Consider the following 23,800-nt stretch of genomic DNA (forward strand, 5'->3'; position numbering starts at 1 on the left):
ACATCTTCCTTGACAAAGACAAATAAAGCACAAAGCAGGAATCCTTATCACTTTCCACTCTTAGTGTCAAGGTGCCAATTACTTTGTACAACACTGAAGAAACAACGGAGCAGTGCTGCTCAGAGAACAGAAGGATGCGTACAAGAGGTAAGATGCTGCAGGAGACAAGCAGCCTAGTCCAAAGGTAAGTGGCCAAGAAGGAAAAACAAAGGGGCGAGTTTATGTAACAAGTGTCAAGAGTTAAAAAAAAAAAAAAAAAAAAAGATTAAAGGAGTGGAATCATTCAAACCTAGCAGGATGAGGTGCAAAGGCATAACCAGGGGCTCGGCAACACCGCGGCTGTCTATCCTCGACTTTAAAAATCTTTGCACTGTCCTGGCAACAAGGCTCAGTCAATAGAGTGCTCCCTGCACAAGTGGGAGGACCCTGGTTTGTATCCTCAGTATGCACATAAAAGGCTGATGAGTGTGTGCACCTGTAATCCCAGCACTGAGGAAGCAAGGACAAGAGCATCCCCGAGGCTGGCTGGCCAGCAATTCTAACCAATGGGTGAGCTTCAAAGTTAGTGAAATCTTGTCTCAAAGAAGGAGCTGGAGAACAATTTAGGAAGGTAGTGTACACACACATGCACACACACACACACACACACACAGAGACATACACACATGCATACACACACACAGACATACACACATGCATACACATGCACACACATACACACACATACACACATACACACACACACACCCCATACATACATATACATACATCATACACACACGCATATACAAACACATACACACACATACACAAGCACACACATACATGCACACACACGCACCATACACACATGCACACACACATACACACACACACACCATACACACAAATACATACATACACATATACCATACACACACATGTGCACACACAGAGTTTCTGGATATGAGTCTTTTTAGTGACAACTACTGAAGTAACTGTTTAATCTGGTAACTGTAAAGACAGGTTCTCCATGTAGGTTTAAGTCAGATAAACCCACTTTTTAGACCACCAAGTTCCTGTGAATAAGCCTGTGAGGTATGAACACTACTGTGTATCCACCCACAGGATGATGGGACAATACCACCTTCTACTTAGTTCTTCCTATGTTAGCTGTCCTCCTGACTCAGAACCGGAATCCAGGATACAGTCATTAAAACAGATTGAGGTTGAACACGATTGTATTACTGATGGGCTATCTGACTTTGCACACGGTTGTTAACTTAGCCAATTATTTTGGCATCTCTTAAGACTGAGACCCTTGAGCCCTAAGCTGTGCTGAGTGGCTGTCTTGATTTGGTACTGAAGTCTCTAATTTATCCTTACACCCTTGTCAGATTAACTTTCTAAATCGATGCTCTAATCACATTTTTGCCTTTTCAAAAAGTTAAATAGCTCTCAGCTCCTCATCAAATCAAGTCCAGGGTCCTCAGCTGAGCATATGGCCCCACTACGATATATAACACTGCGGCCATTAACGAGTTTGGTGCAGTCTAAAAAAGTGTTGAGTGTGTTGAGCCCTGGGTGCTGACAGGCTCTGTAACTCAACCATGTCACAGAGGAAACTCTGTGCACTGCATATCTGCTGCAAGACTATATGATGGTTTTGTGAATCGGCCACATTGACAACTTAGTCTATGTGCAGTGTACCCCCCTCCAGGACTCCATTTGAGCACTCCTTCTACCTTAAGTTTCTTTAACAAAGGCCGCTGGGAGTCATCCCAACTCTCTACCCTAGGCATCTCAGAAGACGTTATTTCTCATCTCTTGAAGTCTAGCGTCATTTCTCTTTGTTCATTTCTAATACGTTGCCACATTTCATGTGACACTGGCTACAGTCCTTGCTGCATGACATTTGTTTGCATCTTTCTCTGACATTGTGTCTTTTCATTTCTAAGTAGAAAGCTGCAACATGGGTTCCATGTAAGCGCCTTAATTTTTGACATTCAATAATTCTATAACTCATATTAACAGGAGCCGTAAGAAAAGACTAGTTCCCAATTTTAGGACCTTTGGGGATGGATGTGAGGATACATGCTTAAATACAGATTTCTACACAACATCCTGCAAAAATACAAGCCAATATTGGCTCCAGCCATTCAGTCCACTTATAGAGATGACTTAGATGATCACTTGAGTCAATCTGCTTTTCAAGAAATCCCTTTAGAGAAGGCAAACCATGGCCAAGAAATCTAGTGCCCAGATGTTAGCTAAAGTCCAAGCTGTCTCTAGGATGACATTTACTACTGCAGACAGGAAATGCCCTGAAAGGCTGCTGCCTCACACAAGAGCAGAGGATTCTGGGATATGCAACTCAGCTATACTGCAGCTTCTGGCAAAATGTTCAACATCAGCATATGCACCTGCCTCTTAATGCCCAAGGCTGTCATATACACCTGCTTTTAATGCATGATACTGTCATATACACCTGCCTCTAACACCAGGCACTGGCACATACATCTGACTCTAATGCTCGACACCAGCATCCACATCTACCTCTAGTGACAACTCAGTTCAGGTCCCCTTTATGGACCCACTAGGGTTAAGACTTGCTTTTAAGACTCTAATTTTTTTTCTACGTTTCTCATTGCAGCACTTTAAGCTGAGACGAATGGTCTCCCTTGCCCACCATCCAGGTGGGTGCAGAAGATGGTGCATTGGGTTGTTTATACATGTTCACTCAAGGTCAGCCAAGGAACAGGTGGATTTTGTTATCAATCCCTTCCTGAAGAGTTGATTTGTTTGGACTTCCTACAGTGTAATTTGCTACCCATGGTCTCCTGGTTACCAACATGCATACAGAGCCAAAGGGAAATCATGCTCAAGTTATTTATAAACTGAGAGAGAGACCTGGGGTCTGCTGTGGCGGTCTGACTCACAAGCAACCAACTTGGCTGTAACTCGGACCAGCTATCCCACCCACAGTTATGTGGCATCTTTGGCATCTCCGATTCTCCCACCTAGTGCTCTGCCAACCACATCAGTTAGCATGTGTGGTGCTGATCTAAGAGTTCCAGGCATTATCTTTAAGTCCTTAGTGCCCCCATCCCAAGACCCAGGGAGCCCAGTTAGAAATAGAAAGCCAGGACTTTCTTTATGCAGGCCACCTAGCTCTACTCAATCCCTCACACTAGAATACAGAAACCTCCATGTTGGTGAGCCTTCCCTCCCCTCAGAACCTAAATCAGCACATCCTTTACCTCCAGGACAATCTCTCTCTTCTCTGTAAACTTCAGGCCAGTCATTATCTGCAGGCGTTGGTTAGCAACTATCTAGCCTATTACTCTTGTCCTTTGCCATATCAACGCTATTTGACTTCCCAAAACCAATGAGGCTCTACCTGCCCTTTGCTGTTAACAATTCCAGTAGCATCATTTGGCTTCTAAGGAAGAGCCACAACCCACTGAGCTCAAAGCCTAGGCCATCCAGTGCCTCTGCTCAGCCTCACTGCTCACCACTCTTCTCCCTTCTGATGACATCCACACCACAGCACAGCCTTGCCCTTCATTCCCTCCTGCTCCATGGCAGCCCGATGCTTCCCGAGATCAAACCAATTACCCACTTTTCATTTCAGAGCTTTTAAAGCCAGGTACTCAATCATCTCATGCCTCATAACACCTCATGTACAACTGCTTTTTAATTTAATTACTAGCCTATTTACATCGTGCCTGGGTGTTTGCAAGGCCCTTAGTCATGCATTCCATACGTAGTAGTCATAAAATCAACAGGTCTTGGTCTTTGTATCTTAAGAGAAATCAGAAGCTGAATAGGTCCAAGAGATGTGCTCCCAGTGCCTGAGCTAGAGAGAAAGAACACAAGTCTCTGTCTTTGTTCAACCTTCCCTGGTCCATGCTGCATCTTCTTTATGACCATTCCTTTCTAGGGTAATGAAGCAGTGTTAGCAAATGTATCCCTAATACAAGGTGAAATACAAGTCAAGCATCCCAGGACCTGATTAGCTCACTGTCAACTCCTCTGCCAGAACACTGCATCATGGTAGCACTTACTAAGGTGTTAATCACTGACCTAATGCCTTAAAGCCTAAGTCTCATGATAAAGAGTGTCAGATAAAAGGTCTTGGATGGACCATCCAGCACCAGGGCTGTGCTACACGCATAGCCTGCAGCCTCCTCGTACTCATACATAGTGGCAAACGCTGAGCTCAAAGCCAGAGCCCCTTAAACTTGTTGTGCAGCTTCCTTCCTGTAAAACCAATCTGGTGATCCTGCCCTCATGGGTCACTCGTGGCAGGAATGGGGTTAACCATGTGGAGCCTCAGACAGGCATAAAACTAAGTCTCTGAACTGGGATCTGTGAGAAGAGGAAGTGAGAGCATCATTTGCTTAGGCTCCTAGTACCCAGCCTACTTGTAAATCAGGAGTGAGAGGACATCTTGTTTTGTCAGAGCAGAGAGGACTCATCAGCTCTGACATGGTGTTCAGCCATTCTATTATTTTCTCCAGAGTGACAAATCATCTGTGAACCCGAGTGTCAGGAAATATTCTATTAACCCCAGGGATAATCAATCTACTCTTCCTTGCTGTCTGCTCTCTAATTACATTGTCAACACCACCATTGATACACAGAGCATCCTCTATGGCAGCAATGGGAAACCACCATGCTAGAGAACAGGAACAAACTCTTCAATAAACCTGCCTGTGTCAGTACCATGGACAGTGGTGCTTGCTGGGAGACTATGGGAAAAGCCACAGTGAAACTTGGAAAGAATGACTATTTCAAAATGGCAACACTGTATCCTGTCTGTTTCAATACATTCAAACACAATGAAACAACCTGAGATGGAGTATCAGGCCCATATTAATATAAAGCAATAAAAACCTGTTGAACAAAGAGGAGCGGTAACATGGGATAGACTGAGGATCAGCCTCCTCATCCCCCCATGAATGGGAACTGCCAGCTCCTTTGCTCATAGACCAAGGGGCTAAATGATGACCCCCATGGCCTCCTGCTGACCTTTTATTCTGGGGCTCCTGACCTTAGGGAGTCACTGAGCTCTGGGGTGCATACCTTAGCATTTGTAATTATCTGCTGACCTCCAAAGCACAGTTTGAAACTAAACTTTGGGGTGATCACAGGAAACAGGAGAAACACTTTCTAGGACTTTGGACTTTACAGGTTTCTTGTCATTTGTGTCATTAGCTGGTGGTGAGGATGGCACATATGTATAAATAACTGTAGCTAATTCATTTAGTCCTGGACCTACCTCATCTTCATGGGGAAAGACATGTTAGAGCAAGATGAACTCTCCTTAGCCAGCTAACCAGTTGAAATCCAGATCCAGGGAACTTAAGAAATTCACCTAAAAGACAAGCTCTTCCTCGATACCACTGGCTTTCTTTGACCTGGTGATTTTTCATTTCCTACAGACAGCTTCATCCCTCCATCTTGTAAAGTTAGGACCTCTCTGAAGATAAATTGCAACATCACTCTCCCTTCTCCAGGTGACCGCTTAGGTAAGCTCATCTTTTCCCAGGAGTCTGCGACCTGCAAGTTACCATTCCCAGACACCACCTGCCATGACTAGCTTTAATTATCAACCTGACACAACCTAGAATTTACATGAGAGTCTCAGTAAAGGGCTGTCTATATTGGGTTGTCCTGTGGACATGTCAGTGAGGGACTGTCTTAAGTTAATTGACATAGGAAGACCCAGTCCACTGTGGGTAGCACCACTCCCTAGATAGGACATCTGGGACTATATAAGAGTGGAAAAATCAAGCTGAGTACAAGAAAGTAAATATTCTCTCCATTCTTGGATGTGATGTGACTACTTGCTTCAAGTTCTTGCCTGGATTTCCCCAACAATGATGGTTACAATGTAGAATTGTAAGCAGAAGTAATCCCTCTCCCCCCTAATTGTATCAGGATATTTTATCACAGCAAAAGGTATGAAACTAACCCGCTTCCCAACCCAGAACGGTCCCAAGAGTTACACCTGTATTATACCTGTCTCCTGGGCAATTGGATGTGGAGACGCCCAAAGGTTCTATGTCCAGAGAATAATTCTTCAGTCCCCTAACCTGTCTGCTCTTCTCCTTGACTTCTCAAGACAGATGTAACAGTCGGGATTCTTGGGAACCCTCTTTCTCTTTGCATGAAATCAGGATGGCTATACTGCCTTATTTTTAGAAGACAGCTTCTCAGCTCTAGTCTTTATCCTCTCTCTTTTATGCCCCATCATGGCATGAGTCATCTTTGTCAATGCTATTCATGTCCTTAGTCCATCCTCCACTTACTGCTTCTGGGAAAATATTTCCAAAGACTCATGTGAATGTGTCCAGGCCCTCAGTGTACCTATGTTTGAGACGTCTTTAGTACTGTGATGTTTCATAACCTATTCCCAGAGATTAGTCTAGGCAGAGGTGATGGTGGGTACAAATGGTGAAGGAACACAGACAATGGTCACAAAGAAATATAATGTCCAGAGCATTCAGAGAGCATAAGGCAGAGCATAAGGCAGAGCATGGCCTCTGACAACTACAAAAAAAAAAAAAAGTTTGCTTACTAGTAGGCAAATCTAAGTTGTATCCTTGGGACTGAAGTGTCCATGAGTTATGAATGCAACCTGACACACAGTTGTAAACTTACTTAAAATATTTTGAGATTTCTTTTTGCAATGACAACAATAGAAGGAGGAGGAGGAGGAGGAGGAGGAGGAGGAGGAGGAGGAGGAGGAGGAGGAGGAGGAGGAGCAACAAGCCTCAATAACTTGGTGTAGTATGAGCTTTGTAATCAACAATGTCATTTCTTACAATCCAAAGGCTAGACACACTTCTGAGAGTCTCCAACCTGGGAGTACAAGGCCAACACACTGGTCCTTAGATCAGACCTGCAGAATCACAGGTCACTCATGGGACCTGGAGATGGATTTTTAAATTCCACAAGAGACTCCATTTTTTTTTTTGTGCCATGGAGTTAGTAACTACTTACTGCAAGAGCTTTGTTAAATTAGCCACTGTGTGAATATGCTTAGGCAAGTGAAACAATTCAGACACAGTGTAACTTTTTTGTTGTCCATGGTAACCTGGATACATTTAACTAACAGCTTAAAACCTGGCTTGAAGGGACTAAACAGCCCTTAACTGGAAAGTAACTTCTCTTCCCAGCTGCAGGCAACAGGTGCCACTGCTTTTCTTTCTAAGCCCTCAGCACTCACCTAGAATCCTCATTAACTGGATTTATATTGTTGAATTTAAGAGTGTGAATGTAACCAGGTATGGTGGCACAACTTGTAACCCCAGACTTATGGACCAGAAACAGTTTCCTCAACCACTGAAATCACCGAGACCCTGAAGGCTTGTGAGGTGGGGTGGGGGACAGGTGGCTTAGCATATGGTGGCGTCGTGGTGTCAGGGGCTAAAAAGGCCTGTTTAGGACATGTGACAATGGTTAAATGGTACATAGCACAAAGACACATTTATGAACCACCTACTGCATGTCTAGTGCACTGTTGGCACTCAAATATTTCACGATGGATGAATAGATACTAGGGATGAAAAAAAGAACCCTCAAATATTGCTTGGCTATGGAAAAAAACTAATCACACCCATTCATGCCAGCTATTTGATATCTATGACTAAATTATGCAGCGCAATGATTATGAATAGCATTAAGCCTGATACATGAATGCTGCTATAGGCTTCATTCAACTGCAAAGATAAATGTTCCATCATTTGTGTTGTCTATAGAATTTTTAGAATGCGATAGATTTCTCTCTCCAGGAACAGATGCATACACCTGCCTTGGGACCCTCACCTATGACACAGCTTTCCAGCCAAAACCCTTTGAAGTGATCTAGAAGCAGATAAAATAAAAAGGTCTCAAACAAGCAAATAGCTTCTAAGGAAACAAGAGGAGAGAAACACTAAGGCTCATACTAAACAAGTACTTGAACCTCAGTTTCTCATTGACTTAACAGATCTGAGTGTGTTTTGATTAAGGGTTTGGGAACTAAGGTACCAAGAGCTCCTGGAGCTTGTAGTGATGGAGGATGGATAACTCTACTTTTCTTGGAGAAAAAGCAAGCTAGTGAGGCTGGTGGAACCTCTGCAAGGCCTGCAGGAATAAGTCTGGAGTCCACGTGGTTCTCATGTGCTGCTAACAGACTGCAAAGAGTGAGCACTACATCTCTCTCTCTCCAGCAGAGGCTTGGGGTAGACTGAAGTGTCTCAGGATTCTCAGAGAACACAGAACTAGGTGCTAAAGGACATGGAATGTTCTGTCCTCTTCTCTTGACATCAAGTAGCCAAGACCCCAAGAGAGGAATCATGCCCACACTGACAATGGATTATACAGCAGCTAACTTTTTAGTCCAAGAATTCCTCTTCTCCAGTCTCAGTCACAACTTCAACATGGCCCATGCCCCTCTCACTATGGTTACCATTAGCCTAGGAGCAACCAGTGAGAGCGACTGTGGCACAAGGAAGGATCTCATTTGACAGGTCACACCAAAGGATGGCTCAATTTGGGTGACTCAGTCTGACTATAGGGTAGATTTGGGTCAGGATTCCACTGTGTTCTGTGCTGTGGAGCCTCAGCAGGGACCTGCAGATCCCATGGCTCTGACTAACATCCAAGGTTGTCTATAGCAAGGTGCACAGACTGTGAGAACCCAGGGAATGCCATGTAGGATGTGAAGAAATCCAGCATAGACACAAAGAGGGAGACTAGAGATGGGTCTGACCAGGCAAGCTTCATTCATCACCCAAGAATATCACAAGGGACTCGTGGTCCGTTCTGAGTAACACAGACGGTCCAATCAAACAGCACTATTGGTGCTTGTTATTCAGCCTACACTTTCTTACATCTTGCTGTGAAAATTCTCCCTCCTCTATCTCTGTCCCTTGCTCCCTCCTTGAGACAAAATGCAAAGATCATCTTTGGGACACCTTGTGAAAATTCTTCTTTAATAGTGGACATTTCTCCCTCCAGGGGCCTCCTCTTACAACTGCCTCTTTTCTCACTTCTAAGTGAAAAAAAAAAAAATAAGAGCCACACAAAGTTGTAGAATCCAGCAAGCCAGCGGTGGCACAGTGGCTAAGGTAGCCGCCTGCTCTGTCTCTCCCGGTTTGAATCCCGCTTTCCCCATGTGACTCTGCCCGAGTTTAATGGAAAAAAACAAAACAAACAAACAAACAAAAAACCCCAAAGTTGTAGAACCCAAGCCAGACAGCTTAAGTCAAGCATTCTTTTCTACCATCAGGCTAAGATCCTCCAACTACACAGTGCATTCAACCTCTGAAGCAGCATCTCTGTGAAATGCTTGCTTCTCACTGAGGTATTCAAGCAGATGCAATTAGGCTGCAGGCTTAGTTGATAATTCATGTAATGGTGGAGCTCAAAGCAGGTGCAGAAGCCACGTACATCAGTGTTATTCATCAATGGAGCTCACACAGTCACTGTTCTTTCTGGTACCATGTCCCCACACTGTGGAGCCCACCCAGGTCACAAATGAATTTGATCCATAAAGTCTCTAAAGTCATTCGAGTCTGCAGAAGGCTCACTGTAATGAGCTGGAAGAGACCCAGTAATGGAAAGGAAATCAATCATTCATTAGGCTAGACCAAATCTCAGACGCCCATCTAGCAAAACTAAAATTAGGGTTCTCCTTTCTCACCCACAAAAGATCTGGATTGTGTCTGGTGGGTCCCACCTGGAACACGCAGTTGAGAAGAGCCTCCTCCATCTCTCCACTCTGCACAGCATCCCTCTCCACCCAGAGCTGTCTGAGGTTTTAAGGCAACAAAGACAAGAGAATACCACACTTAGGTCAAGAGCTATACTTCACACTAGCAGCCCTGGCAAAACCAGACAACATTAGTAAAGCAAAACAAGATCTGTCAATACTCTGCTGGGTGGGACTGTAATCAAGATCTTGCCTGTGGCCAACAGTGTTTCTGCTGATGCCTTACCTTCCTAGCCTCTCTCATGTTCCTTTTTATATAGTACATATGAGTGTCAGCATGTGCAAGTATGTGTGCACATGCACACACAGACACAGACAACACACACACACACACACACACACACACACACACACACACACACACACAGAGCCAGGAGTTAGGAAGAAAATAGAGTTGGGTACCACAAAGCCCAAAATTCACCATATTATCTATTCTACCCCATTTAAAGCCTTAATTTACCCTCAGCTAACATTCCTTCACTCTCTTTACAAAGCAAAGCTTTAGTGATTTTTTGGGGGGGTGGGGGGCAAGATCCTGTTGCTACCGGCCCATCTACTGCCTAACCTAGAAGAGTATGTGACAGGGACACTTTCCACAGCTTCAAGCACCAATTGCCCCTGGACAAGGCAAATGGTTTTTCTGGACTGGGCAATGAAATGTTAGCCAATTTGTCCAGTTTATTTCTTCAGATGTTTTGTGGAAAAGACTGGTAAAGGCCAGAGCACATGTGTTGTGGCCTGAAGATACAAAGAGGGCCAGCAGCCTCAGCTCACAGATGAGAAATGAGTCTGCAGAAGGACAGTGATTGGTAACCTCTGCTGGAGAATGCAGCAGATTATGGGGAAAATGAACAAGACCACAAGGGGAGGGAGGCCACAAAAACCCAACCAGTCACCTATCAATGACATTAATGGGGATACAACGGTCTTCCTTCAGAGGGTTTAGAGGGACATTTCCAATTTGGGTAAATTCGCTCACTTATTTGAGCCTTGGTTTCCTCAATTGTAAAGCCAAGCCTAAGGACTTCCCAATTCCTGAATTAGGGAGTAGCATGGCAGAGGATGGGAAGGGCCAGGATTTGCAGACATTCATCTCTCAGTTGCAGCAGCAGAATCCTAGATTCTCCACAGTCTCCTCAGAGCATCTTGGGAGACACAGGCGTGTGTTGCCTTTGTTCTTCATCTAACTGCATCTGAGCCAAAAGGCCTTTACAACTGTTTTCTGAGGAGCCTAACAGGAGCTTTCTCCAGCACAAAGGCCCAGGGAACAGTTGTAGAGGAAAGAGAATTCGTTACTCTCACACCACCACTTAAGAGGCAGCACTGGAAATTAGTGAGTGGCACTGGAACCCAAGAGGATGTATGTAGTTGATGACATATTGGGCACTTGGACACCTGAAGTGTGGGGCGGGTGGGGGGGGGAGGCAGGAGAAAGGGTGGTTCTCCCCTTCTTCTATGTTGGCTGGAGGTGCTGCCAAGAATACGAGTTGACTTGTGTTTCGTCTTCTTTGGCTCTGTGAAGTGGGAAGTGTGTTTGTTTTATCTAAACACTGCCAAACACTCAGAAGTGTGGGTGTGGGCAAGGGCTCAGCTGCCCCAACCGTTTGGGAATTCTTCACCTTTGGGCTGAGGAGCGTGGGACACTACACCTGAACACAGCAGGACCTTGTGCTCCAATACAGAGACCATCAAGGGTCCGATGGTTCAGAAAAGGTAGCACCCAAGAGGACCAAGGCTGAGGATAAAGGTTCCCTGAATCGAGAGTCATTAACTGTCCAAATATTGACAGCCAGAAGACTGATCTTGACAGAGAGTTAGAAGTTTACATAGAAGGAGGGAGATCCAGAGGCAGGGATTTGCTGAACATGGAGCCAGACTTCGATGTTTGTTTCTTCCTAGAAAGGAGGCTTGGCAAAGAAAAACTGCAAATATTTATCTACCCCATGCTGAGGCACAGAAAGAACTCTCCTAAAACAGTCAACTTTTTTTTTGGGGGGGGAGCTCTTAAGTAGTAGCTCCCCGTTATTGGTTATTTTCATTCCCGGTACTTCAATTTTATTAAAAAAAACAACAAATAACAAAGCATTGGCTCCCCAATAACCCTCTAAGAAGAGCTGCAGCTGCCCAGGCCTCTGATTCTGTCCATCTTCTCCCTGCAGGGTCTCCCTGCCCGACCTGTGACAAGTTTAAGTTAGAAAGGGGGAGAAGCAAAGTCCACTCCCATTCCATCCCAGTCCAGAGCAGGAGTGACAGGTCCCTAGGATATGAATGACAGCAGTGACCCTAATCCAAGCTCATCTGTCGCAGGCTATCAGAAGAGCCTTTGCCCACCCCTCAGTTACCCATCTCTTAAGATACAATCCCTTCACCTGGCTACCGGGCTACCTCAGGGTCCACTGTGCCATCTTTTCCAACCACTGCAATTCAACTGCAGACTTTCCCTTCTTTAAATGTGTGTGATTCACTCCTGTCCAAACCAGGGATTTATAGGAGACATTGGTATGACAAGGAACGCAATGTCCACCCATTATTTACCGCACATCTCATTGTCTATCATATACTAAGATTGTAACAGAGCTTAATAATCCAGGGGGAAGATCCTGAAACCTTTCCTCAACTTCTGGTCCGTTGTACTAACCTTCCCACACCAGCTGCAAGATCAGAGGCAGTTCTGATTTCACATCACACCAAGAAGAGAAAAGAATTGTCCTCCTATTGTAATTATTTATTTATTCATTTGCATTTTAACCCACTGAGTCTGCCCATGTCTGGACAGGCATGGGGTTACCTACCTCTCCTTGGCCAGGCTTCTAAAACTAAGTGACTCTCTGTCCTTCTATAGCCACCAACTGGCAATAGCTCCTCAGCTAGGGGTTGGGGTCTTGAGACACCCCTCCCATCCCAAACTATTTTTAAGAAGCTCTGATAGAATGGAAACCTCTAATCTTCAAGGCATTTTGACTGACAAAAAGAACAACATTTTATTATAAACATTAAGCTATAATGTGTTTACAAAACTATGGGCTTCTCATAGAACTGGTTTACCTCTGACTCCTATAAAAACCACTTCACACTGAAATCTCATCAACTGCATCCTTCCAACAGCTGCAGAAGCTGCCCATCCTCTCCCTGAGGGCACTCCTGCAGTCCAGCTCTCTCCCCACTCCACCACTCTGCTCAGGACCTGAGCTCTGTTTCTGCTCCTTGGCCTAAGCTCTCCCGCTCCAAGTGGCTTGTTCCCATCAGCATTTACAAAGACTGAAATCTTAAAAACAGTCGATTTTTTTTTTTTTTTAATTTCCCCTTCTGAGTGAGGTTTCACCAGCCTCCCTAGGGCCCTCCTTATTACTTAGCTTTTTTGAGTCTGTGGATTACAGCATGGCTCTCCTGTACTTTATGGCTAATATCCACTCATAAGTGAGTACCTCCCGGGGCATGTTTTTCTGAGTCTGGGTTCCCTCACTCAGGATGATCTTTTCTAGTTCCATCCACTTGCCTGAAAATTTCATATTTCTCTTTTTAATAGTTGAATAGTGTTCCATTGTGTACACGTACCACATTTTCTTTATCTGTTCTTCAGTTAAGGGACATCTAGGCTGTTTCCAGTTTCTAGCTATTATGAATAAAGCTACTATGAACATACTTGAGCAAGTGTCCCTGTGGTATGATAGAGCATCTTTTGGGTATATGCCCAGGAGTGGTATAGCTAGACCTTGCGGTAGAACTATTCCCAGTTTTCTGAGAAACCAGCAAATTTATTTCAAATTGTTTATACAAGTTTGCACTCCCACCAGCAGTGGAGGAGCGTTCCCCTTGCTCCACATCCTCAATGGCATGAGCTGTCACTTGAGTTTTTGATCTTAGCCATTCTGAAGGATATAAGATGGAATTTCAGAGTCATTCTGGAGGTGGAGGAGGAAGAAACTGGATGGGAGAGGGAGTGAGGGGAGAATGGAGGTGGGGATCAGGTGTGGGAGAAGTGGGTGGGAGAGGACTGTAAGAGAGAATGAAAACTGGTGGGTGTGCATCTCTGGGACAAACTGGAGACCTGGAACCTGGTATGGGGACCGGAGTCTATGTAACTAACCCTAGCTGAGACTCCTAGGAGCTGGGGATATGGAGAGTGAAATAGCCATCTCCTGTAGCCAGGAGGAACTTTCAGTGGAGGGAGGGAGATACCAACCCTCTCACAAAACCTTCGCCCCAAAATTTGTCCTGCCTACGAGAAGCAGAGGGATAGAGATGGAGTAGAGACTGAGCGAACGACCAACTAACACAACGGTCCAACTTGAGACCCATCTCTTAGGAGAAAGTCAACTCCTGAAACATTAATGATACTCTGCTATGCTTGCAGACAAGAACCTAGCATAACTGTCTCTGGAGAAGCTTCATCCAGCAGCTGATGGAAACAGATGTAGGGACCCACAGCCAAACATCAGGCGAAGCTCTGGGAATCTTGAGGAAGAATAGAGGATAAGATTGAGGGAACTGGAGGAGTCAAGGACACCATAAGACGACCTTCAGGGTCAACTAACCTTGTCCCATGGGGCCCCAAAGAGCATGAAGGGGCTGGACCTAGGCCCCCTACACATTTGTAGCAGATGTGCAATGTTATGTGGTCTTTATGTGGGTCCCCTAACAATTGGAATGGGAGCTGTCTCTGACTCTGTTGCCTGCTTTTGGTTCCCCTTCCCCTAGATGGATTACCTGGTGGGGCCTCAGTAGGAGAGGATGCATTTAGTCCTGCTGAGACTTGAAGTGCCAGGATCAGTTGGTACCCATAGAGGGCTTTCCCTTCTCAAAGGAGAAGGGAAGGGTGTAATGGGGATAGGGCTTTGAGGGTGGCACAGGAAAGAGAGAAGGAAAAGGGGGCTGTGATCAGAATGTAAAGTAAATAAATAAATTAATGAAAAAAAAAAACAAAACAGCCAGTGAATGACATACTTATGAGTCGAACACCAGCTCAGGGACTACAGCAGTGACCCAGGGGAAGGCAGACAAGAGACCTGAATCACATTTCAGAAGTGAGATGTAAATGGCATTTTCCATCTTAGAGAATATGCATATTTTAATAGCTTTTGACTCAGAGATGACAGCAAAGGTAACACTTTAAACAAAGTGACAGGCCAGGAGATGGATATTTCTCCAGCAGGAGAATCTCTGGGCAGTCAACTCACTAATATAATATAGTTGCTTGTCTATTGTGACAATTTCAAATTCCCAATGGACTGATAACCCAGGGTTCTCAGTCCCCCATTCCTGCCAGTCAGATACAGGGTGGACAGGGAAATGTGCAGACAAAAGAGAGCAAAGATTATATCCATCTAAAATCCAGTACTGGCCCTGTACTTCCTGTCCACATATGGGGACATGTAGGTACATGCCAAGGGAAAAGCATCACCTGCCTTGTGACACTGTTTGAGCAGCCATCAGTTGCAAGGAGGCTACAATACACTTGATATCCCAGGAGACTGGCTGTGCTGCTGTTGAGAAAACTTCCTACAGGAGTTAGTTACTCAGCATGCACATGACACGTGACACTTTGGAGATCTCTCTCTCTTTCTCTCTCTCTCTCTAACACACACACACACACACACACACACACACACACACACACACACACACACGTGTGTCCAGGCATGAGCTGAAAAATGTGCAGAAGTACTGGAGGGACAATGGAAGCCTGAGGTAAGAAGTCAGAGTCTAATTCCAGACCCAGTCTTTCTGCTCATAACTTGGTAACTGACCCCCCAACCCTTCACTCCAGAGTCTCACCACTCCACAGACTATTCTTCTGCATCCTAGAGTTATAGAGAATAGCTACAAGGTAAGAGAGAGATAAAAGAGTCAAACACCAAAAAAACATGGAACTAATGTGAGAGCTACAGAAAAAGCTAACAGTCACACTGCCTGCTACATACTGTCTGATGGGAGCCAACCCTTACACACAGAGGCCTTACACTGCACTGCACTACACTACACTGCACTGTACTACACTACAGTACACTACACTGCACTACACTGCACTGCACTACAGTATACTACACTACATTGCACTATACTATACTGCATTACAGTACACTACACTGCACCACAATGCACTGCAGTATACCACACTACACTGCACTACAGTACACTACACTGCACCACAATGCACTGCACTATACCACACTACACTGCACTACAGTATACTACACTACACTGCACTACAGTACACTACACTGCACTATAGTATACTCTGTACCCCTGACCAATGCCCATGAAGCATTGTGGTGCTATGCTCAAGCCCTGTTTGCCTCAGGGGCATCTTGAAACAGATTTTTTTCCCTTTTTGCTTGACACAGACACAGAGAGCTCTGTTGATATTCACTCACAAGGTTGGAAATTTACATGTGGGCTCCTCCTCTTCTATCAGAGTTTCCAATGTTGGCTGTCCTCAGAGCTAGACCTGAATGGTAACTTCCTCCCAACACTCTCCCTACTAGACACCATCAGTTCCCAAGGTTGGGTACCATCCATAGGCCAAGATCTCCCTGGACTGCACTGTATGCTCAGCTATGAGCCTCCTCTCCATGAATGACTGGAGTAGGACCCAGAATAGAACATGTCCCATGTAAATCCTTTGTTTCTTCTTTCCTCAGTAGTCTCCTCCTCCTTCCTACTTCCCTGGTCTCAGCAGACAGAATTTTTACCTACCCAATTTCCCACTCAGGAACCCAGGCCTATCCCCAACCAGTTCACATCATGGGGGCAGAAGTTATGGCTTCCAGGTCCATAGTATCTCTGTCAAGCAGTCACATGTCTTAGGAGAGATAGGTAATTTCTCCATGGTTCTACTGCCAACTCTATAAAACTGTGATTGTGTTCTAATGTCGATTAAATAACACTCATACATCACATAGGAGAGCTGGGACATTCCCCTCATTATCATGCATATCAACAATGCGGGGAAATATTTTCGAAGTATATTAATATGCTTTCCTCTCCCACATTTCTTTTTCTTTTGTATGACATTCTCCTTTTTCAACTCATGGCATTAATCGGTCTCAGAAGATTAGGATTTTTACAGTAGGAAGACAAAGATGAATGAAAAGTTCACAAAGTTCAGCCTTTGATGACCAAGATAAAACATTTTGGTCCCTGGTATGACTGCCTTGGAATCCTGCCAGCTGCTGTGGAGACCGGGTGTCTCAACGTCTATTAATTTCTACTTAGCGACTCTGAGCCACGTCTGCAGATTCTATAAGCATCATGGCCAGAGAGAGTTCAGAATAGGGCATGATATGGGTCCCACTGGCTGAGGGGAGCCAGAAGAAAAGGGGGCAGAAACAAATCCCCATCAATTCTCAAGGTTGGGTACCACCCACAGGACAAGAACTCCCTGAATTGTACTGGGTGTTCAGCTATGAGCCACCTCTCCATGAGTGACTGAAGTAAGGGATCTAGAATAGAACAAATGGAAACAAAAGAACAATAACTTCACATTATGGAGACTAGCTTCAAGGTAAGGGAGAAATAAGAGGTCAAAAAACCAAACTATAGAGCTAATGTGAGAGTTACAAAGGAAGCTAACAATCACACTGCGAGCTGCCTACTGTCCGATGGGTGCCAACCCTTAGACACACAGGCCTGCCCGACACATTATAGCCTGCTCTACACCCTTGGCCAATGCCCATGAAGCACTGTGGTGCTATGCTCCAGCCCTGTTTGTATCAAGGAAAAAAGTATGTGTGTGTGTGGGGGGGGGGGGGGGGAAATCTGTTCAAAGATGTTCCTGAGGCAGAGCCTTTACCCCCACTTCTCAGATTTAGAATAGATTTAGAGAACCCCATGGGATGGGCTTAAAAAGGTAAACCTCAAGGGAAGGGTTGGATTCAGCTTTGATACCTTCCGGTCTGTTTGTGACAGCAGGTTAAGGCCATGGGAGGCAGTGTGTAATGACGCCATGGGATGTGCTAGGAGGTGTCAGGAGACAGAAATGGTCTTTCAAAGTTAAACAACATCTTCCTGCTCAAGAGTAAGCATTGCTCCAGTGCTACAACTCTGCTAAGAGAGCACCTCTGCTCTGTCCTATAAAAATCTATTTTAGCAATTCACCACCAGGACAGCAAAGATTGCCATCTTTAATTCTAAGCACATCACTTCATCAGATCAACTCTCCAGCAGAAAGAGCCCACAAAGCCTGGATTATAGCGAGGACACAGCAACTTAGCTATGCTGCAAGACAGTCTTTAACCATGATGGGCCCATAGCGTTCTCCACAGTAGTGCTTAAGCAACCAGCACCACAGTGTGACCAGAGTCCAGAGACACAAAGGATTGTAGCAACCGTTGTAACTCTCTAGTAATGCAACTCACAAATATCCAGACTCCAGGAGAATGAAACAGAGCCAAAATCTATTCTAGTCAGATGAAAGATGGAATTCTAGCTCAAGCATGAGAGCATTGGAGTATAGGATAGTTAGAAAAAGCTGGATCACACACCCAATGAAGTCTGTCAGAATGGTAAGCTAGCACATGACAGATGGTAGTTGGACCAGGAAGAGTTCAGCCTGGTGGAGACAAGACTAAATGGTCATTCCCAGCTGCTTCAGAAAGAGGCAGATGCTTGGGTGGGAGTGAACAATGGGCAGGCAGATCCCTGTTCACCTCTGAGTGCTTCCAAAGAGTGGAGTGGCAGAGTCCAGAGGGAGCTGCAAGTTTCCACCAGACTGAGTATCACACACTGCAGGATGAAAATGCTGAAGTAGAAACCTTTAGTCCCAGATGGTGTAACCTCAGAAGCCTTTCTCTGTCAGGAAGAGACACACTCTTCACACTCTCTGCATCACATCACACGCTACACGATAAGATATAAGAGCGCCTATAAATGTAAGAAAGTGAAATGAAACTGTCCTGTGGAAATGACAGCCCCACACAGATGCAAAGAAAAATCTCTGCCCAGGACTGCTGAGCTAGAGTTTGCACATGTCAGGTAATTATGATGGATCAATATGGGTAAGGACAAATGGAAGGTGCTCAGGAGCCCAGTGACCCAGTGGGGAAGCAGAACAAACCTGAGTGGGCATCGATCCTGAACAACCCAATTGAGGAGCACCCCCACACCCATGTCAGCGAAAAGCAATCAGAGAGCTGCTTAGTTCACACCTATGTCAGCAGGCCTTCAGCATTCTCTCAGGGATGCTAGCTATTCTTAGCTGGTACTGGCCAGTAATCAGAACAGATACTGGATTTCCTCCTCCCTCCCTCTTTGCTCCTGGGTTCAAGGCATAATCTAAAAAGAAATCCCCCATAATTCTAAATATTCTTGGTGAAGACAGTTAATTCCATTTTTAACCAAAAAAAAAAAAAATCATTGTTACACTAAATCACTGATCACGAAGCATTTTATTCTTTGGTTCTGGCAAATTAGTTTCTGTCATCTGTTGCCTGCAAGTGCTACTCCTTGGATTTCCAGCATCTCTGATCTCTAACGTGGGGTGGGAGCCAGACAGACATAAATAGTATCTGTCGATTTAAGAATGTCCCCTGAGGTTACAGAGGACACATACACATGGACTGTCCTGTGGTCATACTACGCCAGCTTTCTGTCTTCCCACCCCATTGTTTATTCACAGAAGACTCTCGCTTCTCAATTCAGGGTTACCTGGGCTATGCAGGCAATTTTAGCACACTTCTTAACCTTGCCAGAAGCCAGCATCTGCAGACACCTGCACCCAGCCTCTGCTAGAAGGAGGGCTGGGTTTTGGTAGTTTCAAGTCTTCCCTGGGTTTTCTCTAGTACAGCTAGGGCTGAGACTGACTTCAAGAGGTGGGACAGCTGCCAAAATCAGAAGATCTAACTAGTTTCCAAATTCTGAGACCTCTTTCTTTGATCAATATATGCCTTTAGATCATTACTTCACAGGGAGGTGTTAAAAGCAACCCAGCTGAGCATGAAGTCTGGGAGACAATCAAAACCATCACAGGGGGTCTGGGACCCCAGCTATGAACATCCTGAACCACAGAAGCTAATCCATTCCAGAACTTCCCTGAACACTAGCCCAAAGGCTTGCACCTTTTCAAAATCACTAATAGAGTTTTTCTAATAATGCAGAGGTCTTGATGCCACCTGCAAGGTTCTGACAGAGAACTGCCAAGGACCTTGTTATGATCTTAATGTAGAATTGTTAAGGAATACTTAATCTGTCCCCTGCAAGCCAGTCCTGGTCATGTGCTGGGGCATGATTCTACCAACATGAAAGAAAGACTTTTCCAAAGCGTCTTCTTACCCTAAGCCCAACACTGTCATGTCTTGTTCATGCCCTGATATAATAACTGCAGAGCTACACAACAGTTAAGCGTTCCTTGACCAGGCCTAGAGAGGGGACACTAATACAGAGACAATAGCTATGTACTCTTAACTGTATCCCTCTTGAGGGGAAGAATTACACAGAGTCAAACACCTCTGTCTCACCATCTAGGAAGCACTAACAAAGACCACCCGAGGTGGCTAAGGGACAGTTCTCCCATTTGGATCATGAACAAACAGATGCTACATGTGTGATCAGAAAACTCTGACCAGTAAACTGTTGTCATCTCTCACTTTACAGAATGTACCTGTCAGTGAGGAAAACTGTAAGCACACCCATCCCCATATACATGATTTGTTTATGTTCCCATATCACTATACATTTATAAGTATACAAATGATATTTCAAAATTTATGAAGACATGGAAGAAAATTTTAACATGTTTTCCATGCATAACTAGTGGAGTTGTCCTAAAAAAATCTAATGTACTTAAGCAGTTTAAAGACCATTGCTCTGACTGACTACAACTGCAGTTCATTTCCTCTGGCCATGTGGACAATCATGTAATCCCCGAAGACTAAGAAATGGCTGTCCCTTGGCTTCATCTTACAGATCTGCTCACCCAAAGGGTAGCATTGTGTTGCGGCCTGAGCTGCCCCACGTTTGGGGGCCAAAATGTCTCGGACCGTTCTGTCAATGTTTGAACCTGCACTGCCAAAAGCCTTGGGGGTTAAACTCTTAGAGCTTGCACTGCCCCAAGCTGCTTCAGTCTGCAGGTTGGGGTTCAGCAAGAGAGTGAGTGAGGACTGACTCGAGGAATGGTGACCAGACAGAGTGTGATTCAATCCTGTTTATTCTTTAGTCTCTCTTCTTAGTCCAAGTCCCAAGTCTTGAGTTCCTAGTCCCTAGTGCCTCCAAGTTCCAAGTTTCCAGTTCCAAGTTCTCTTCCAAGTGCCTGCTACCTAATGGCTAATAATCCTTCTTCCGAGTTCTCTAGCCCAAGTGTCTTCTTCCTCAATGCCTAATTCCTACTCCAAGTTGTACTCTAAGTTGTTCTCTTCTGAGTGTCTAATGTCTACTCCTACTCCTAGTGTCTGAATCTCTGTTACTCCAAATTGTTCTGAATTCTCCTGTCTGCCTCTTGCCTTTTATATGTCTCACTTCTAAGCCATGCCTCTAAGTCACACCTTTAATCATGCCCTTAGATCTTGTCTCTAAATCTGATCTCTAAGTCACACCCTTAAGTCACACACCTTTAAGTCTCACACACCCAAGGGAAAATCCTGGGTATCTAAAGCAAGATGTTATCAGAGTGTGCTCAGCTGTTGCAGGCTAATGTAATCAAATCTCTTATCAGGGTATATGGCTCAAGATGGCTGCAAGGATGAAAGCTGCCTTCTGTTGGCTCCCCACAGCATTAACCACACTCAGATGGTGCAGCAGAGATGCCCAGACACTCACAGTTTAGTATCTCACATCATTAAACTGGAATTTTCTGCTGTTTCATGTATGACAACAAACACATTTAAGCACAGTACCATGCTCCCCTAGACAGATTCCAATTGGGTTTGTAGAGCCAGCTCTGGTAGTATATACCTATAACATCAGCACCAAGGAGGACTGGAACAAGTATAAGGCTAGCATTCGTGATACAGAGGAGAGCCTGGTTTATAAAGCAAAACTAAACAGACAGAACCCCTGGAATTGTAGAAGTTACTTGTGGTTTCCAAACAGGAGCTTATGAGAAAGTCTGCTAGAACTTCACTGGGCATATAGAACTTACCTGGGTGGCTCTTCATTTACTGGACTCAAAGTAACGTCAGATCTGAGATTGCCAGCCAAGGGACCCTAAGAAAGTATAGCAATTTCTTCTGAATTGGAACAATCTATTCTTCAAAGGAGCTGGTTACAACTCAAGAACTAAGCAAACTCACAAGTCTCTTGAAGTTCCTGACGTTTACAAGACTCACCAGGCCCCTTTGCTAAGGTTATATAATGGGTAATAATTGTGGGGGAAACAAGACTCTCGGACGTGTGAGATTTTCAGGCAGCCCCATGGATGCATCTTTTGTGAGCTGCCACCCATGATGGGGTGGGCTCTTTGGAGATTCAGCTGCCTTTGAGTCATCCCTGTTCCTGTGAGTAACCTCTCACCCACATTCCTACAAGAGCCTCAATAAGGTAGGCTTAGATGGAATCATCTATTTGGTTTGCTGTTGGTGCCTTAACTGGGGTGAGTAGATGTTTGTTCCAATCTCCCCCAAGATAAGTCATGTGATACCTACCCAATTTTGAATTCTCCTTCCAGTATCACCTCCTTTAGGAAACTGTTATCACAGCATATATCACTCTGTCATCACTATCAGTATATATCACTACATATAACATATATATTATGATTATATATACCATTACACATTACTATCAGTAGTATCACTCCTACCACCATGCCTCTTATTCAATGAATGACCCATGCTTAATAACATTAAGTATGTGTACTTATCAGCCTGTTTAATTCTAAGTCTCATAAGCTAGATATTGTACCTCTATTTTGTTGACAAACATGCACCAGCAGCTACAGCGAGATAAACCTGCAAAACTTGGTTCTCATCCTACCATCCTGGACCCCTGCAACACACAGACACACACACACACACACACCCTGTCTTGGTTTGAGAAACCAGTATTATTCCTGTCCTTGGGACCCTATACTTGGTCATCTTGCTTCATGCATCTTCCTTCGGTACTACACTCAGGCATGTCAGCACATGGTGCGTAGCTGCTCTGTCTACTGGGATACAAAGGTGAAAATATGTAGTTGAGAAAGAAAACGAGTGGTTAACATGGCGTGAAAGGCATTTCTGCGATATAAATAGGAACGCCATTCCATCCTGTAAGGCTTCAGATTCTATTAGCTGTTTTCACTGAAAACCATTTCTGACACCTTGAAAACAGAAATCTTACTTACATGTCACCACCACTATTAATTTCAGAGAAACAGAGGGGGTGACAAGCTAGACACTGACACTTAGAAAAAAGGCTACATAATGTGAACAGTATGAAATAAACTCAGGAGGCCACCTCTGGAGAGCAGAGCTCAGCGCTGGGCTCAGTCACTCCACACATTTGAACTCCTTGTGCCTTTCTGGAGGCAGGCACACACACACACACACACACACACACACACAAATACACAGCCATGTGCATGTAGACACACACTCTTGTGCTCAACAGGACAGCTGAAACACAAGCACTTTACCAGGTGGAGCTGGGATGCAGGTTGGGTCTGTGCTGCTGCCCCTGCTCAAGACACAACACAGAGCACACCTGACTACACTAGCAAATACACAGGCTTCAGCAGAACTTTTAAATTCATATCTTGATCTAGCAGATTAAATGAATGGCATTTGGAGGCTAACTAGCTGGTTCCTCTATTTATGGGAACTCATCACGATGAACATCTTCTTGCATGCATGTGTGGTGCCTGAGGTTGAATCCAGGGCCTTGGGTATGCTAGGTGAGCACTCTCATGGAGTGAAATGCCAAGCCCTTATTGATAAAGAACCTAAAACAGAACCATCGAATCTACACATGTACCAAGCTAGGAGAGTCATATCTGATGCAAGAATCAGAATGTAGAAAAGGGACACTCAAGGAATTACAGCAAGTTCAGAGGTGGAATATACTAGAGAATTCCGATCAGCATATTTAAAAAAAATGCAGAAGCTCAGGGAACAAGGGCTGTTGCCTTTGTTCTTGAGGAGG

At 44.7% G+C, this 23,800-nt stretch overlaps 1 protein-coding gene across 8 annotated transcripts in view; it reads right to left on the minus strand.

Annotated features, from left to right (window-relative positions):
• The window catches only part of Myo5b (myosin VB), a 301,927-nt gene that overhangs the window by 144,070 nt on the left and 134,057 nt on the right, over positions 1-23,800 (minus strand). The window contains exon 3 of one of the 8 annotated variants that reach the window (XM_076912460.1): positions 9,713-9,785. The exons of 6 other annotated variants lie outside the window; for them this stretch is intronic. In XM_076912460.1, coding sequence (XP_076768575.1) covers positions 9,713-9,785 — 73 coding nt within the window. Of the gene's footprint in view, positions 1-9,676; positions 9,786-23,800 lie in introns of all 8 variants that reach the window. One more of the 8 variants, XM_076912459.1, reaches the window with a different exon arrangement.

Source organism: Arvicanthis niloticus, chromosome 14 (assembly GCF_011762505.2).
Source record: "Arvicanthis niloticus isolate mArvNil1 chromosome 14, mArvNil1.pat.X, whole genome shotgun sequence".
NCBI lineage: Eukaryota > Metazoa > Chordata > Mammalia > Rodentia > Muridae > Arvicanthis > Arvicanthis niloticus.